Source organism: Lepisma saccharinum, chromosome 3, assembly GCF_977018435.1.
Source record: "Lepisma saccharinum chromosome 3, izLepSacc3.1, whole genome shotgun sequence".
NCBI classification, from domain to species: domain Eukaryota; kingdom Metazoa; phylum Arthropoda; class Insecta; order Zygentoma; family Lepismatidae; genus Lepisma; species Lepisma saccharinum.
The window spans coordinates 38,013,271-38,028,364 of record NC_139231.1 but is presented as its reverse complement, the minus strand read 5'-3'; the positions used below and the strand labels follow the sequence as shown (position 1 = coordinate 38,028,364).

At 37.7% G+C, this 15,094-nt stretch overlaps 1 protein-coding gene across 8 annotated transcripts in view; it reads right to left on the bottom strand.

Annotated features, from left to right (window-relative positions):
- LOC145984983 (uncharacterized) overlaps positions 1-15,094 on the bottom strand; it is a 382,735-nt gene that overhangs the window by 9,006 nt on the left and 358,635 nt on the right. For 7 of the 8 annotated variants that reach the window (XM_083118455.1, XM_083118456.1, XM_083118458.1 and 4 more), the window contains 2 exons: positions 14,086-14,292; positions 7,338-7,578 (listed from right to left, as the gene is read on the bottom strand). In XM_083118455.1, coding sequence (XP_082974581.1) covers positions 7,338-7,578; positions 14,086-14,292 — 448 coding nt within the window. The remainder of the gene's footprint in view (positions 1-7,337; positions 7,579-14,085; positions 14,293-15,094) is intronic. The other variant, XM_083118457.1, reaches the window with a different exon arrangement.

Here is a 15,094-nt window from a genome sequence, read left to right as displayed (position 1 = left end):
ATTTCCCACCATGAATCAAACATAGGACCCTTTAATTACACAACTATCATGCTATCCAGTTAACCCTGTCCATTCACACCACACGATGAGCTACACAAATCATGTTCTTCTCTTCAAAATTCATTTCAATAATAATAGAATACAGAGTGGTCACAAATAATTGAGTATATCTCATATTAAGAAACTAAGGAACCTATCTAACTGTGTTATGTATAAAGTGATTGAACAGTTAAAATAACCGAAAACAATTAAATATGTGCTTTATTTGTGGCATGTGCAGTATGCAGTCAGTATTCATTTTCTCAATGTGCATGCCTTAACATTTTAGGGTTTATTACTTCAATGGCCAATACTATTCATCATTCAGATCCAACAATTAAAGACTACTTGAGTTGTTCTCAAAGATTTGATGTATAATACAATTGGATAATTAAGTTGGTTCTTTTATTATTCGTCACTAAGATTCATACAATCATTTATGACTACAGTGTGGTCACGGTACATGATATGACAAAAAAGACAAAGAGACAAGTTGTATCATGTACAGAAGAAGCAAATAAGTTGGTTGAATTCTAAAAAAACTATTTAACGCACAAATGAATAACCTCAGATTCACAACACTTTACACACGTTACACGTCACCAGATTACCATTGCAGTGTTGTTTCCATTATAAACGGAGTAATTTTTTAGCACTTCACAACTTTTTTGTGTTTTGCAAATATTTAATTTATTTACCTACGATATGACTGACGTTTATATGCATTCAGGTTGATAAAATTATATTTGTATCATTATGATTATTTGCACCTCATGTTGACACCTAGGAAGTAGTATTAAAATTTGGACATAACAATATGCAAGTTTGTTGCTGACATGTTCAAAGATTCCATCTTACATTCTCATAGGTCCACTCCATAGGGGGAACTTCTTGCAGTGGTGCAGTCTCAGGATGTGTATGACAATCTTGTAAGCCTGTTTTCCGAAGAGGAGGAGCAGGTGTCATCCATCCTTTGGCAGTTCTTTTGAGGTCACAAAAAAAATCTACCAGAGTTTTAGTCTTCCACAACCACATTTTAGGACTAAAGGAATAGACTTTGTCTCAAGTGCTGCTAGTGCACACCGACTCCAAGATTTGTTGGCCCAACACAAATTGTGTCCTTCCCTGTATGGAGTAGGCCTAAGAAGCCTGTTACATGTAATATTCCTGTTAGGTACTGTATGTTTCATGTAGGAGGTAAAAATATATAATTTGTCACATCACAACATATTTTTCTGTCAAAAATGCACCAGTTTCACTAACAAGAACATCAGCCAAGACATCAAAAGAAACAACACAAGAACCAGTCATGCAAGCTGTAAATGCAAATAGATATCACACACGCAAGACATTTTGTGACAGTGCATATCAAATTTACAATCTTGCCAACACAATTATATGAAGTTATGAAACAAATTCAGTACCATATATAAAAATGAGAAGTTTTAGCCATGGAATAAAATTTCTTAGCCTTCCAACAAAGTGTAATTTAACAAACAAAACAATTAACAACATATAAATAATATATATATATATACACACAGATATATATATATATATATATATATATATATATATATATATATATATATATATATATATAAAAGGTAAAAGGTGAAGTGTTCCCCTGTGCATAGCACCATGCCATGAAGGCGTATAGGGGGTGTGGGGGTAACGCCCCACACTTTCTTGATCCGGTCGTGAGTGGGGGTGATGTGATCAGCATCACGCCCCTGACCGCCTTTACCCCCCAGGGTTTCCCCCAGGTACCCATGTTATTCGACGCTGGGTGGGCACCGGGGCCGCTTCCACCGTTAGAAAAGTTCCCGGATTTGAACCGGATATATATATATATATATATATATATATATATCTCTTTGTCTGTTTTAGTGAGAGGATTTTGGCACAAGCAGCACACATGGTCAATTCTTTTTGAACTAAATGTGCAGAAACAAATATATTTTGACAAAACTTTCAGTAAACTGTAACAAGCAACATAGGAATTTATAATATTCAGTCAAAACTACTATGTAGTGAATTCAAAACCTCTATATTGTTACAATGCATAATATTGCTTTGTAGACAAGCTTGGACAATAAATTTAGTGATACATTAATGATTATCAATTTGAACCTGACAAATAAAACTGGTAAAAGTGTTCTCCCCAGTGAACCACGAATGGGGGAGGGGTAGCAAAAATACGTGTGTGTAAATCAATGTAGTGATATCCTACATTTTTATTTTTATTTCAATGTAACTCCCCCTCCAAAAAAAAGTAAAGGAGGAGGTTACAAAAAACAACAGCAGGTGCTGGAAAAAATCACAATAAAGAAGTCCTACTTTATTGAATTTATTAGAGAAAACACATACACAGTCACATTTCACAGTTCTGTTTGCCCTTTGTTGTGAATCAGGGACGACTTTCTTGAAAATGTCTCCAGTATCAGACATTAGGGATGGGGCAGATTAATAGAACTATCAATATTAACCAATATAGGCATGCCCATGTATCAGTAAAATAACAACAATGTTACCAATCCGATATAGCCTGTAATTTGTGCACAATTCATACAAAGGTCTACAAGTAAAAACTAAAACCCATTGCAGTCACCTAGTCAGTGCTTGAAGTGAGTGGGGATGCAGATGAATGGAATCCCCCAGCTGGGAAAATTACGCAAAGCATTTCCCAGATGTCCTGTTGTCCCCAGATAAACATACAGCCCCCATCCAGCTACTCTAAGATTCAAAGAAACATCCCCAACCTAGCAATTTCCACTTTGAACACTACCCCAGTTACAAACATTAATTATTAAGAAGGAGCATGGAACATTTGTAATTGTATATCAGACTGATACAACACTCATTATCTGCAATGGTAAACTTTATATTAGTACATTATGGGCATCAAAAAACCATATCGGTCCATCAGCTGCGTGCCCAGGATTTTCAAAAGGTTGGGGGGGGGGTACGGGGGGGTACGTAATTTTTCTTTAGTAGTCAGCTCTCATTTTGACATATTTTCCTGCCTTTGACGTCCTTGTTTTTACGAATGCTGGACCAAAGAGGGAAGGGGGGTCATAACCCTCACCCCCCTCATCATGCCACTGTGGTCCATCCCTACCAGAAACATTCTCACAACTGACACTGATCAATCCACATTGAGTGGAACACATGAAATCAAACACACAGACCCATTTTATTCCCAACCTGCGTATCATCTCTCACATTATGCATGCATTATTGTTTGCCTCTGCATCTTAACACAACAAACCACAATGCAAGCATTTAAGCAATGCAAAAATTAAATAAAAACAAGAACAATAACACTTATTTCAATCAACACATATCCCAATGTTACAAGAGAAAAGATGTTAAGTGCAGCAATCCACAAACTCCCATACAAAAATGCAAATTACTTGAAGAAATATTAAATCGTTGTGGCTGCACAGCTACTTATGCATGTTACATGAATTCTGTACTGCTAAGAAGAAAATTTTTTAAAAAATAAGGTCTGTAGACACAATCACATTCCTACTTTTGTCAATGAGTACTTCTATGTTATTGTAACTGACACTAATTTTGTATATTCAGCATGAATTGGTATTTTTCATAAACATATAAATTGTATAAACAAATAAGAATGGATTCTAAACAGGCACTTTAAAAAAGAACAAAAAACTTTGTAACACCATGAAACAAATTTGTGCCAATAGTAGTTTTGAAAGGAAACAAATTATTGTGTTAACAGAAATGTTTTGAAATGAAAAATGGAAGTAAGAATTTATAGGCAACTGGGATCATAAATCAAAGTTGAATGATGAGTGTACTATATTTAATATATATATATTTGCTTTTCTTACGATTTTTCAGTTAGGGGAAGGCAGGGCAAGCCAGGGTAGCGAGGTAAGATGGGGTACGCATTTTTTTTGCCGAATAAGTGGCGCTATTCAGCGGATGTTCTGGAAACTTCATCAACACATAATATGCTTTGTCTGGACAGTTGCTGGTGTCAGTTTGAAACAGTGTTCCAGTAAGAACGGAACCCTCTGTTGCAATAATTCAGCAAACATTTTGCTGCTGTAGGTTACAATGGGGTTGTTATTCTGAACGCATGCTACATTATCTGTCCAGTATGCTTGTCGGATATCGTAAAGCAGGTAATTTAATTATTTTGAATTCACACATTTCGAGTTACAATCGTGTAACCTGATAATGTGATGTGGGGGCATGATGGGGTGGGGCATAACAGGGTACTACCCCATCTTGCCCCATTCACTGTCTGTTGTAGGGACAAACAAGAAATACAATTATGAAACCCGACATTTGTTTTACAATTGTGTTTATTTGTAACACAATTAATATGAAATTTATAAAACAATAGCAATATAAATGCAGTTACTTGCAGGCTAATTATGAAAACCCTGAATCTTTTGCTTTCCTTTATTGCAGATGGTTCCCAAATACGAACGAAAGACAACCATACAAGAATGAGCAGCGATGTCAATGCAAGAGACTGTAGAAGCAGTTATAGAAGGATCTATGGGCTACTACGTACAAAGCTGCTCGTCAATTCGGTGTTCCTCCGACAACATTGGAGTGCCACATTGCTAAAAAGCGAAAGAATCCTTATTACGTTGTGAAGAAAGTGTTTGGACCTTATCAGTGTGTTTTCAATAAGGAGCAGGAGGCTGAACTAGTGCAATATTTAAAAAGAATGGAAGCGCAGTTATTTGGTCTAACAGTGAAGAACTTTGTGAATGTGCATTTTAATTAGCCGAGTGAAACATCAAGCATCCGTTCAATAAAGTAGACTATTCAGCTGGAAAAGACTGGGTCAAAGGATTTTTGACATGCAATCCTACCTTGTCTGTCAGAAAACCTGAAGCAACAGGAGCAGCACGAGCAATGGGATTTAATAAGGTTGCAGTACAGACATTCTTTGATCTCCTTTCTAAGCAAGTTGATGCTCATAAATTAACTGGTGATAGAATCTACAACATCGACGAAACCGGCATCACTGTAAATCCAAAGGGCCATACCAAAATCATGGCACAAAAGGGACATCGACAAGTTGGCACCGTGGTTTCAGCAGACAAAGGCAAAACCGTGACTGCTGTAATTTGTTCTTCTGCCGCTGGTTCTTACGTACCTCCTCTGCTGATCTTCCCTAGAAAACTAATGCAGCAGAGTTCCACACGGGGCTCCCTCCAGGTGCTACAGCAGAAGTGCATGAAACTGGGTGGATCAACAAGGGACTGACTCTTTATGAGTTGGTTCCGGAAGTTTGTGATATTCACTGGAGCATCAAAGGAAAAACCATTACTCCTCGTATTTGATGGTCATAGGACCCACACAAAGAATTTGGATTTAATAGATTTAGCTCGAGCACATGGAGTTGTTCTGCTGTGTTTACCACCACATTGTTCTCACCACCTTCAGCCTTTGGATGTGTCGTTCATGAAACCATTGAGTATTTATTATGAACATGAAGTTTGCAAATGGTTATGCACAAATACTGGGAGAGTTGTTACCTTGCACCAGATTGCCCCATTATTTGGTGCAGCATTCATCCAATCATTCCACAATGAGCATTGCAGTGAATGGGTTCAGAAAATCTGGACTGTGGTCAGTTGACAGTAATGTGTTTAGTGAAACAGACTTCTTGCCTTCTGCAACAACCGACATTCAGCTCCCTCCCGATGCCTCCACAACAGAAACAGCTGTTTGACTGACTTTGACTTTGACTTTGACATCTCAAGTGCCCGTGCCTGCTGAAGTACCAGCGTCATCCTCCTTTAAAGTTGCAAGTCCCGAAGTCATTGTGCCTATTCCACACATAGATCGAAGAACAAAAGAAGATCTTTAAAATGACGTGGAAAGACAGCTATCCTAACAGAATCACCATACAGAGCAGAACTGAGAGCAGAAGAAATCTATCAATTAACGAAAGCAGCACCTAAGCGGAAGTTAGTCTTTCCAAATCCAAGAAATACAAACAAGGCAGTAAAGATGACAAAGTCCCCATATTCAGCACAGAAAACGCCAAATATTCCTTCTTCATCTTCCTCTTCATGCCTCTACTGTCAGGATTTTTCTGATGAAGGTTGGATCAGGTGTTGCGTTTGTGCATGATAGGTGCATAATTCTTGTGCAGGTGTGTCAAGTGAAGATGAAGACGCTGTTCATGTTTGTGGTTTGTGTGAAACTTAATTGTTTGAGTAAATTTATACAATTTTACAATTAAAACTATGTTTCTATAATTATTCTAACTTAATAATGTTACAATTAAGTAGCATGTAGAGCACACAGTAATGGATGCGGGGTAAGATGGGGCAAAAGCTCCTTTTTTTCAAAATCACAATATATTCCAAATATTAGGCATATCTTTTTAGTTTTCACATTTTTTAAATACTAACAAAGAACCAATAAAACTATTTGTGGCAATAGAAATCATATCTGATTTTATTTTGTACTTCAAACATGTGGTCAAACATTAGTCAACCCATCTTGCCCTGCCTTCACCTATGTCAACGAACATGGACAATTGGGGAAGATAGTATGGACAAAAGTATAGTCGCAAACAGTAATGCCATACTATGATTTTTACAGGTATGGACATTTGTAGGTGTTTTCCAGGGAAATGGAAATAATAATTTTTTTCAAAACACAGCTTTTATTTGAAATTATAATGCTATTATGCTGAGCGCATACAACTACGGTAATTATTGGCACTTTATAATAATTAGCATGGAGATGTGATTCAGTTCAAAATTACTGCATTCCTACAACTGTCAATACCAATATTATTTGTCACTCATTTCATTATACCAATCTGTGACTGAAATGAAATTATATGTGTGAAATATATAATTTTAGGGTCATGTTTATTTCCATAAGGGAGGGGGGAGCATGGCATGATGCCCCTTCTTCTGAATGCCCATGAGTGCGCCAAACCTTTAAAATGATCCTTGTATATAATGAATACTTCAGAACTCTATCAACTCATCATTCAACTTGTATTTGAACTGAAAGAATAATTTTCGAATTTGGAAAATTCCAATTCTGGTACAAATACTTGAACTATCAACGCTTTTAGTATTCCCATATGTAAGGGCAGAATGAAACAAAGTTACCAAAAATATACATTTAAAACAACGTTTCAACATTATGACTTCATTGCACATCAAAAAGCCTTTAGAACAAGACAACACTATTTTCAATTCAGTGAGGTACATACTGACGCGTATGTCAAACTCCACTGTTACTCACACCTGTAACATGCATAAAGTTTAACTTACTTTGAAATATCTGAGCCTGTGCATTGTCTATGTGGTTGTGTACAAACTCAGCAGTAGAGGGCATGCATTGTGCCAGGGTGACATCCTTACTTTCTGAGTGGCTGATGTCCATCGGGGAGTCAATTGGCGTTGGAGGGAGGGAACGCTCGATGGCTGAGTCATTTCCACTGCCGGACATGCTGGAGTCTTCGTCATTCATATTTATATCCCCACTGGCTGAATCATTTTCATCCTTAATTACCTATTTGAAGGAATACAATAACCATACTATTATTATGTTCTTTATTTATGTAGTGTATGCATTTGTATAGTTTCTTTCTGTTAAATTCAGATTAACACACTTTTTGTTGTTACATTTCAGAAGAACATGCACTCACTTCATCACATTTGTTTGTATAAGCATAAATTTAGCAATTTTACAAAATTGTAATGTAATATAAATATATTAATAACTTACATTTTGCGAGTATCTATGTTGCTCCTGCAACGTTTCGGGACGCAACTGCTCCCTTATTCAGGCTGTTCACATTTAGGTAATATATAATTCATAACCATGTCGACCTCTCCATAGGTACAGGATATGGGATTGGTAAAAGGTGTGTGGTTAAATAAAATAAAAAAAAAATCTAAAACCCATTACAGGTGCACGTCATAGTACCATGCTGTCTCCCCGATTAGAAACTGCTCCTTGGAATGTTAAAAATTTAAAACTGTGAATAGCCACGGCCCACGTGTGCTACAATTGTGATACTCCAAAGTTTCCTCGTAGATCGAGGATTTTACCAATCACATATCCTGTACCTATGGAGAGGTCGACGTGGTTATGAATTATATATAACCTAAATGTGAACAGCCTGAAGAAGGGAGCAGTTGCGTCTCGAAACGTCACAGGAGCAACATATATACTCGCAAAACGTAAGTTATTAATACGGTGAGTCACAATTATTCGGACAGATAAGATTTCTGAATATTTACTGACATAGTCGTGATATAATACGATGGTAAATGTTTAATATTTATTTAACAAACAAAACACAATATGAGCACACTGTTAATTATCTTCAATTATGTTTAATATAATATATTAGTAAAATATTTTCATTAAACAAAACAAACATTTTTTGTGGGTTAAACAAAATTATTCGGACACATGGAAGGAGAAACAGGAAAACACGCTTGAAAAGCAACGAACAGAAATGTCAGTATCTGGTAGGCATCCCTTTTATTTTTAACACCTCAGATAAACGATTTGGCATACTTTCTACCAATTTTCTGGTGTACACTGGCGATATGTTGGCCCATTCATGTTGAAGTCTCTCCTTGAGGTCTGCCTTCGAGGTTATAGGTGTTTTCCTCACTTCTTTTTCCAACTTACACCAGACGTTCAAGTCTGGAGACTGCGGTAGAGGATGGAGCACTTTTGGGTAGTTGTACAATAACTATTCTTGTACTATGCGGGAAGTGTGCTTCGGGTCATTATCTTGATAAAACATAAAGTTACAAAGAATGCCCATCATTTCAGGACTAGTCTTTAGATTTGACTTCAGAATGTCAAGGTAACGGTACCTGTCCATTGTCTGTTCGATGAAAGCCAATTTACCAACGCCTTGGGCCGACATGTAGCCCCAAACCATTACGTGACCACCCCCGTGCTTCACTGTTGCTTGCAAATTTTTCCCTCGGAGCTACTCATTTGGTTTACACCACACTGTTACCCTCCCATCTGACTCACAAATATTGAATTTACTCTCATCAGTGAAAATTACCCGATTCCACCATGTCTGATCCTTTCCTAAGTGTTCCTTTCCGAACACCAGTCTTTTTGTCCTGTTTGGCTTACTTACAAATGGCTTTCTCCTGGCTACACGGCCATGATAGTTTGCCCTTCTGAGCACTCTTCGTATAGTTTCAGGATGACTATGCTTTCCACACTCCTCAGCTACCTCAGCACACACCATTGGAGCACTCATCTTTGGGTTTTTTAAAATTTTCCTCACGATTACTGTCTCTTCTCTGGGGGAAAAAAATCTTGGTCTCCCTGTATGACCGTGGGACTCGATCCTGTCTTCATCTTTAAATTGCTTAATAATATCTGCAACTGTACTTTTTTTCATTTCCAACATTGAGGCAATTGCACGGTAAGTTTTACCCTTAGTGTGGTGCCATATTACTAATTGACGTTGTTCAAATTAACTTTCTTTTCCTCTTCGCCAGTTTCTACATAGAAAATGTTCTTATATCACAACTTTGTTAAACAAAACGCGATCGTAATTGCTATAGAAACCTACAGGAAACCAGAGTTAATATATATGAACAGAGTATCAATCAATCCATAAATCGAAATTGTCACTGTATCGCAAACTTACTTTAACATTTACTATGTGTCCGAATAATTTTGTGGCACGGTTTTTGCAACGGTAGGGATTCATCCTTCGTTACATTGTTGCTGATGTTCGTTTTTTTAACTTTTTATCGTCCAATTTTGTGCTAAACATGACATTTTTTAAACGAAAATCAACTTCAATGCTGTACACAGATTTCACTCCCTTCCCGCTCTTAAACGTTAGAAATTTACTGTGTGTCCGAATAATTATGTGACTCACTGTATATTTATATTAAATTTGTGAGTACTTCGCACAGCTTTCATCATGAATAATTGTAATGTAAGAGATGAAAATTATTACTTTGGTTTAAACAATAAAATGCCAAATTATATATGCAAAACATCTACTGACAAGATTAATTGTGCAACTGCTTTCTAAAATATGTTTGAATTGTTAAATTTTACCTAATGTTATGACTGTAATCTTGGTAATGTTTAATGTCTTGACTATGTGAACCTGTGTTCTCCAAAAATGTAACAATAAAAAGTGTGTTACACTGAGTGGAATGTCAGCAAGAATCATGATACAAACTAAGTACAAGTACAAGGGTCGTTCAAGGTTGACCGGGACTTTTATTTCTGCAGAGGAAATAGGTAGCAGAAGAAACACTAAACTATGTCAGTTTTTCAAAGTATTCTCCGTGCGCGCCGAGGCACCGTTGCCATCGTTCTGGCAGCTCCTGAATTCCTTTGGCGTAGAAAGAACTTGGTTGTTGTCGTAGCCACTGGAGGACATCGCTCCGAAGTGCTTCGTCTGTCGTGAATTTCTTCCCTCCCAGATGGTCTTTAAGGGGTGCAAACAAATGATAATCACTGGGGGCTAACTCTGGACTGTAGGGGGGATGGGGCAGAACTTCCCAGCGCATGTCGGCCAGAGTTGTTGTTGTCACATTGGCCGTGTGAGGGCGGGCATTGTCATGGAGAAGAATGACATTTCCAGACAACATCCCAGGTCTTTTCTTGCGAATGGACTTTCGTACAGCACCACTCAACAATGTGGAGTAATACTGGGTATTAATCGTGCTCCCTTTGTCCAGAAAATCCACATGGATAACGCCCTTCATGTCCCAGAAGACACTTGCCATGATCTTTCCAGCGGACGGCTGCGTTTTGCTTTTCTTGGGGGGCGGGGAACCTTTATGCCGCCACTCCATGCTGCGTCTTTTGGTCTCTGGGGTTGAATTGTGCAACCATGTTTCATCACACGTGATGATGGATTGCAACAATTCATCACCTTCTGCTCGAAACCGATTCAGAAGCTGTTCACAGACCGTCCTGTGTGTCCACTTCTGATTGAATGTCAGCTGGCGGGGAACCCACCTTGCACAGATTTTGCGGAAGCGTAAGTGGTCGTGAATGATTGTCTCAACACTCTCGATACTGATATTCACCTTGGCAGCAATATCCCGCACTGTTACTCGCCGGTTCTCAAGAATCATTTGCTCAACACGTGCGATATTCACTGGTGTGACTGCAGTCGGGCGAATGTGTCCATGCGCTTCATTTGTCACCAGCTCCCATCCTTCGCGAAACTGCTCACACCATTCGTACACTCTCGTCCGCGACGTCGTTTGTTCACCATACTGTGCTTGCAATCGTCTGAAAATCTCAGCTGGTTTCACTTTCTCCTTCACGAGAAATTTGATTACACACCGCTGCTCCACAGCCACAGACACACTGCTTGCCGCCATGTTCGCTGCAACTGCTGCGCATGCGCGAAATACGTCATGCCGGGCGCTAGTTACTCGCGAAGGAATACATTACGTCACCCGCACGTTTCATCATGATCCGGCTATTCATCGATTTTTTACGTACGAAAATCCCGGTCAACCTTGAACGACCCTTGTATATGCACAATACTACTTGAAATTACTGTTAAGTTACTATAAAGGTGAATACAAATTCACCGATAAACTCCCAAGTATTGACTTACACCAAAATATTACATTTATAAACTCTATGTTCAGTTAGTGCCAATATATGGGGAATCATTTGAATGTTACAGTACAAAGATTGGTTGATTGATTTTTAAAAATTGAACTTCGTGTTTCTGCCAGTTTGGCAAATTGTGGAGATGAAGTAGATGAACGGACAATAACAAACACACATATGGACAGCACAAAACACATGTCCCATATAGGATTATACTGACCATGGGTTCAGACACCAGAGCCTTGTTAGTCTGCAAAATTAGTCCAGGGTGTACTACATGTACGTGAGGTTGACATTTTGGTACCTTTAGAAATGGAAACACCTTACACCCCACGGTACAAAGAACTGTTCCCTATACACAGACACCTCTTCGGTCAAATGGTCGATTCATGATCACACCATAGAAGGTCCCAGGTCTGAGTTGCGGCCGAGGCATAGATGTTTCTTTGAGTCTCCCTTCATAAATTTCAGATAAACATCATTCACCCTCATTGTAGCAATTATCCAAAAGTTTAAGAAAACTGGCACTAATAAGTTAATAAGAAATAAGAATGTTCCATATCTGCAGCTCAGACCTTGATGCAGTGCCACTAGCACCCAATGTGTAATTCCCTTGGATGAGGAAAACTCAATGGTATCAGGGCAGGGAAAGGGACCATTGGAACGCATGACTTTATGGTTTATCCTTTGTGCTGTTAAATCTTGAAAAATAATGTGATGAAGTGTTACTGTAACATTCATTATTGCTAATAATATTTGGAAATAGGGAAAAGCCCTACAGTGCTGGATATCATGCAGTAGTTGACAAAGCTATTTGTTGCTTCAATGATAAAAACCAGCATTTCACAGAAGTTAGTGCAAGGAGTATATATCATTTCGCTCCTTAATTTGGACATGCCAGTCTGTGTCGAGTGTCATGGGAACTGATTTTCAGACTGATATTTCTTGTTAGAGGTAAGTAGTTAATATAGATTGCAGATGTATGGCACATATAGTTAACAAAAGATTCATTGATTGATTGACTTACTTTATTTTACTTCACTTTTTGTGCAACTTTTGGCTAATTTGCGAAGATGGGGATGAGTGATGATATGATGAAATTGATGAATGGACACTCACAAATATCCATGTCCTGGCCAGGATTCCCCAGGACCCCTGGCATCATAGCGCGATGTGCTAACCACTCTGCCACGGAGGCCATCAAAAGATTCATGATAATATCTTAGGTGTTCAACCTACAAATCAGCATAAATCAGCAAACTAAGTGTAATTGGACAACAAACATGGATCAGGAGCCGAGTACATTAAGTGGTTGACTTTTGATCTCACAACCAAAGTTCCCAGGTTTGAGCCTGTCCTGGCCATGGGTTTTCTTAGCACATGTCTTTTTATCAATTTCATTCATCACTCATCCTCATGATCAGCCAAAAGTGGAACAAATACAAATACAGGTAGGCTACTGGACAATGATTTTTATTTTCTTATAAATCATCAGTGATAGGAAAGGCCAACCTATATAGAAATGAAACTAAGTGATATTGAAAAATTATTTGAGAGGAGGTACATTTGATACAATTTTCCAGCAATTGTTCACTGTTCTTCATAAATTACACAGCCCTGCATTTTTTAAAAAAAGAAAGAAAAATGGATGTTCTCAAATCAATAGGCGCTGGAAGTATTTTGAATACTGATCACGGGAAAGACATCAATTCTTTTCCATCATGTCAGGATTTTTCACAATTTCACAATCAAATTCTCATATTCGCCATTACATTACATCTATTACGTAATGCAACAAAAGAAATTTATTAGGGCTGAGATGAGGGATTTCGAAAATAAAACTTACATAATCAAAGTCCATACAATTTTCATGCCAATGTGTCTTGTGAAGGTAGAAAGTGGATTAAATGCTTACTATTCTATATGCATTTACAGTTCAGAATTGGAGGATTTGTATTGTAGAAAACCAACATTTTACCACCATCTAAACATCTATTGGGAAAATGATGGAACTACACATTTCATTGTGAAATTAAAGCAGTTAATATATTGCAGTTTCCATAAAAAAAACTAGATGTGATGGCTAAAAGTGGATTTCATTTTTGGAATCAGCATGCTGAAATTATTCAGACAACAGTCACCTGCAAGACATTCAAACCCATGCAGACTGATGTTATATATTGAAGTAACAGATTCTTCTGCCCAACTACTATTTCAATTAACTTCTTCTAATTGTAATAAAAAAAATAGTGTCTGGTATTCCCCTAACTGGTTCAGAGATTAGATTCTGACTAATTAGCCCTATTCGTGGTGATTAAAACATCTTTAACATAAACACCACAACTGGGCATACAATATAATCGTAAATCTTATTAGGTGAATTAATTATACACTAGCAGACAACAGTACAATGTTGACAGCTTCCCCCGATACCTTAGGTAATGCTAGAGAGTCTTGTAATGCTGGTCCCTTCAATGCACTTTTCCACACCTGGATCATCAGCCTGTATGTGGAGTCCCGTGACAGGAGAGAGCCGAACACATGCTTCTCTTCGTCAGTTGCTACACCCACAGCATTAGGAATGATCTTGGCAGTTTTTTCTTTGGTGACTTTAAGTACTGAGGTGGTTGGAATAAGTAACTGTAACAAATGAAGGATAAATATCAGTCAGTGCACAAATATATTAATGTTAGTTTTAGAAGGTCCTTATTTTTTCAAAAAGCAGCCAACTTGCAGTTCATCCATGCAACATATTCTGCGACTGTGAATTTAGCTTATATACACAATAAGTTGCTATAAAACTAAAGGAAGCACAGTAACCATTGCTCTTGGAGTTTCAGTAACATGTTACTAATGCAAGTACTGAAAAAGTAACACGTTATTTGAGTTACATTATTACCCAACTCTGGCTAAGAGCTACAAGCAAGGCAAACTGGACTGACATTATTATGGAGGCAAAGACCCTTTATTGGCTGAGAAGCCAGGAGCAGCAAAATTAACAATTTTCACTTAGCAGTACAAAGCATAATATTTTAAAAACAGTATTTTATAACTGATAGAGGGGGAAATAATGAGATTAATACAACTAGTGCTACTGCAACAATTTCCCGTATTGAAATCAAGCTACTGATAGCAGGCCCATAGCCATAATTTTATTTCGGGGCGTATCAGCATGGGCGTAGCCAGAAATATTTGTAGAGGGGGGTTGGGCCATAGACAAATAATAATGGCAACAATAATTATTGTTATTTTACAATAATAACTATTATAAGTTATTAAACAAATAACAATTTCAATCCAAACTTATTGTTAGTATTACATAAATGGAGAGCCCTTGCTACTCGATCCACCGTATTAGTGAATATCTAACACAATTGCTGTCCATTGTTTTTCTTATATTTTGTACAGTTAGTGTACTGAAAATCATAGATATTGTATTTTA